General features: G+C 38.8%; 1 protein-coding gene across 1 annotated transcript; it reads right to left on the bottom strand.

The window, feature by feature from the left end:
- Window positions 1-3,234: 3,234 nt before the first annotated feature.
- LOC129550368 (olfactory receptor 5AC1-like) lies at window positions 3,235-4,158 on the bottom strand. Its single transcript, XM_055417968.2, has one exon. The coding sequence runs from the start codon at window positions 4,156-4,158 to the stop codon at window positions 3,235-3,237; it is 924 nt and encodes a 307-aa protein (XP_055273943.2).
- Between the last annotated feature and the right edge of the window lie 399 nt (window positions 4,159-4,557).

Raw genomic sequence — 4,557 nt, 5'->3', positions numbered from 1 at the left:
TTACTAAATTCATTGATTAGCTCTAGTAACTTTCTGGTTGCATCTTTGATGCTAAAGCTGAAACTCCAATACTTTGGCAACCTCATGCGAAGAGTTGACTCACTGGAAAAGACTCTGATGCTGGGAGGGATTGGGGGCAGGAAGAGAAGGGGACGACAGAGAATGAGATGCCTGGATGGGATCACCGACTCGATGGACATGAGTTTGAGTGAACTCCGCGAGTTGGTGATGGACAGGGAGGTCTGGCGTGCTGTGATTCATGGGGTCACAAAGAGTTGGACACAACTGAGCGACTGAACTGAACTGAACTGATGTATAATATCATCACAAGTGCATATTATTATACTCATTGTACACATGAAAAAATTAAGGCACTGTCTACTGAGTTAGCCTCAGACACTCATTCTTGTCTCTATGCACTAGCATATTAAATGGAGGTTCTTGTGATCACTTTTAACCTCATCAGAGGCTCAGGAAAAATAATAATAGGTCTTCTGATTTGATATCCTACGATTTTCCACTGCTCCAGGCTGCCTGATTTTTAAATGGAGGAAATATCACCTCATTATCAATTGAGATGATTCAGATGAACACATTTTGAAAGTCTTGAAGTAATAATTAAATATGAGGTCATGTAGTAATCCATTTGGGCTGCCATAAAAGCATACTACCTAGACTGCATAACTTATGAACAGCAGAAATTTATTTCTCACATTTCTGGAGGCTGGGAAGTCCAAATCAAGGTGCCAGAATGACCAAATTCCAGTGAAGACCTTTTCCCTTGTTATTAGCCTACACATTCTCACTGTGTCCTCACGTGGAGAATAAAGGTAGGGATCTCTCTGAAACCACTTTTATAAGACTCTCATCCCATTCATGAGACTCCACCACATGAGACTCCACTCATCCCATTCATGTGGCTCCACAGCATGGATTAAGCAACTCCCCAAAGACCTACCATCATCTTTGGTGAGTGAGAAGTGAAAGTCATTCAGTTGTGTCTGATTCTTTGTGACCCCATGGCCAATAGCCTGCCAGGCTCCTCTGTCCATGGAATTCTCCAGATAACAATACAGGAGTGGGTAGTCATTCTCTTTTCTAAAGGATCTTCCTACCCGAGGATCAAACCTGGGTCTCCTGCACTGCAGGCAGATTCTTTGCCTTCTGAGTCACTAGGGAAGCCATCATCTTCCGGGCTTGAATTTTCAATATTCATGTGCTGAGGTGATGTACACATTCAGGCCATAGTAGGTAGGCTTTCCTACTAGGAAGGAATCAGAATTCAGACTCCAACTTGCTGGCTATGGATGCTTGAGCAATATTAGTCATTTGACCTTCAAAATGTGGTCCAATGCCCACAGATGCATCAGAATCACCTGAGAATATTCTGAATAATGAAAAACCTCTGACCCTGACCACCAATTATTTGCTGAATCCAACAGCTGTGGGCTCATGCTCATCTAAGTTTGATAATGACAAACTCAAGTGAAAAATGTCTATATTATTGTCTCCTCTTCTGCTTAAGTGACCAAATTAAATATTATATAGAGACTATATGCTTCAACTATGTAAATTAAATACCTAGTAGACATTTTATAATAGTTCAGCTGATAGTCAGTGGATTGATTTTAATACCCTATAATATGGACAGAAAATGGAGAGCTGTCCAACTAAAATTAAGTATTTGCCTAAATATGAGACTCTAATAAGGCAAGAAAAGAATTTCTTAGGGAATAATTACAGTTAGCGTTTTGTGAATTGCTAATCATCTATCTTCATGGAAAACTTGTTAATTTTCACAGTTGTTTCCAGTCACTATCAACATTGGCTGTACATTAGAATCACTTGGAGAGTTTTATAAAACTACCAGTGCCTGAGAATGCCTCCTACAGATTCTAATTTGCTTGGTTTGGGTTGATAACCAAGAGTGAGAACCATAAAGAAAATATTCAAGACCTAGTTGGTGACATTTATTCATTGACTGGTTCTGTCACTTGTTATCCACAGGGTCTGACACATCAAAAATGATTCCTTTTTATGATATGCTGGTGATGGACAGGGAGGCCTGTCTTGCTGTGATTCATGGGGTCGCAGAGTCGGACACGACTGAGCAACTGAACTGAACTGAAACTGGATTGAGCATTACCTGAAATGCCCCAGTTCTCATGGTATGTAGGTATTATGTGGATTTCAAACCTCCGATAGATATGTCAGTGACTATCTATTGACATATAGCAAGTGCATAATGGCCAAGCCTAAACCACCTGTGTGGAACATAATAAAAAGAAATCTTTGCCACTGGCTTTGAGTGTGACAAGATGGAGACAGGAATTCCTACAGAGCTTCTGCATCCACAGGGAGCAACCTGCTTAGAATGAGTCTTCACAACAGGGTCAGAGCTCAGATGCATCACAGGATCAAGGGTCTGATTAAACAAATCCCAAACACACTGTGCTGAAGGCAGTCTGCCCATCTGGGGCTTTGGGGTATCTGACCCACAAATTATTGTTTATTTGCTCAAATCAATTGGTAGGCTAGGGGTCGGGATAATATGTCATGTTCATGGAAATATCATTTCATTTTTCACTAGGATATTCACAACACCAAATGTTATAAAGTTAGGAGGCAAGAGGCAAAAGGGCCAAATGGAAACTATGCATAGCTTTTGTAAGGAAAAAAATCCATTTAAGTTATGTAATTATGATTTGATCAAGTATATATCTGATTCATATAGCTGCCAATTCCTGATACAAACACACACACACATATTCAAACAGTATATAATTCAATCAGTAGTCAATCAGGAAAAGAAACTCAGTAAGATTATTTAATAAATGAAGAAGTTTTTGAAAACTCAGAACTTTTAATCATATTACAAGAAAATTAAGTATTTTAAGTATTTGTTAATTTTCATGCCTTTTTAGGAATGTGATACAAATCTAACTTAATTTGTAAAATTACTATTAAAACCTTAGAAATTTTCATTTAACTGCCTCAAGTTTCATTATTTTTTAGTAGTTTAGTCACTAAATCATGTCACACTCTTGCGATCCCATGGATTGTAGCCCTCCAGGCTCCTCTGTCCATGGAATTCTCCAGGCAAGAACACTGCAGCGGGTTACTATTTCCCTCTTCATCTTAGCTGGTCCTTATGTGCAAAACCCAGGTCCTGTTATTATACTTTATGTATGGAGAGTAATAAGGAAAGACTTTGAATGTTTTCCTGATAAATATTTATATCTTTATTATTTTTCTAAGTGCACCTAAAACTTCCTTGTTTCTTAGGCTATAAATAAAGGGGTTTAGCAGGGGAATTATAATCGTGTAGAACAGTGAATACATTTTATCCTGATATTGATCCTGGCCAGACCCAGGACGCACATACATGAAGAAGAGAGTGCCATAGAACAAGGAGACAGAGAGCAGGTGGGCACCGCATGTGGAGAAGGCTTTGCTCCTGCCCTTTTCAGACTTCTTTCTCAGGATGGCAAAGAGGACACAAGTATAGGAGACTATAATACCCATAAAAGTAAAAGCCTGTATAAAAGCGGCAAAAATAAAAACCACTAATGCATTAATTGACGGATCAGTGCAAGAAATTGTAAAAAGCTGCAAGATTTCACAGTAGAAAGGATGTATTATATTAGACCTGCAGAAAGATAATCTAGATAATAATCCTACATGTATTATAGGATGCAGAAAACCAATTGCACATGATGCACTTATCAACCAAGTGCAGAGTCTGTCTGACATCACCACTGGATAAAGCAAGGGATTGCATATGGCTACATAGCGGTCATAGGCCATGACCACCAGAAGGAAACATTCTGTGGTGGCAGTAGAACCAAAAACATAGTATTGGGCCATGCACTCACAGAGAGACATCATTTGACTCTTGTCTAAGGTGTTGACAAGCATCTTGGGAGTCACAGAAGATGAACAACAAGCATCTGCAAAGGCCAAGCTGCCCAGGAATGAGTACATGGGGGTGTGAAGACGGGGGTCCTTCCAGATGAGAAAAATCAGTCCAAGGTTGCCCACCATGGTGGTGAGGTAGATGACCAGAAACACCAGGAACAGGGGGACCTTCAGCCCTGGGAGATCTGTGAGTCCTGTGAGAACAAACCCCATCACCAGAGTCATATTTTCTTCTGCCATATCCGACCAGCTAATCTCTAAAATGTAAGAGTGAGAGAGGGAACATTCACAAAAGAGTCATAAAAACAGTGAATTTTTATGTTACAGACATATAAGACATGCTTCTCATTTAGTTATGAATTCATAATTTGTACCTTCACTTATCTACTTTTATATACATTCATAATTATCTGTAATAAAATATTTTAAAATTATAGTCACCTAAATTGATAGGTAAATTTCATGCAAACCCTTTTCAATCTAACATGATTAGCAATAGTTTTTAGATTTGCATGAACTCATCTTAAAATTGATATGGAAGAAATAACTTCTCATTCTGCCCAAGAAATATATAAACATTGAGTAGTCAAGAATACCCTAACTGATGTTGAACAATAATGTAGAAACATAGTAATCAAA

Source organism: Moschus berezovskii, chromosome 1, assembly GCF_049115385.1.
Source record: "Moschus berezovskii isolate FMDL1 chromosome 1, NW_MosBer_1.0, whole genome shotgun sequence".
Classification (NCBI taxonomy): Eukaryota; Metazoa; Chordata; class Mammalia; order Artiodactyla; family Moschidae; genus Moschus; species Moschus berezovskii.
This window is presented reverse-complemented; position numbering and strand designations above follow the sequence as displayed.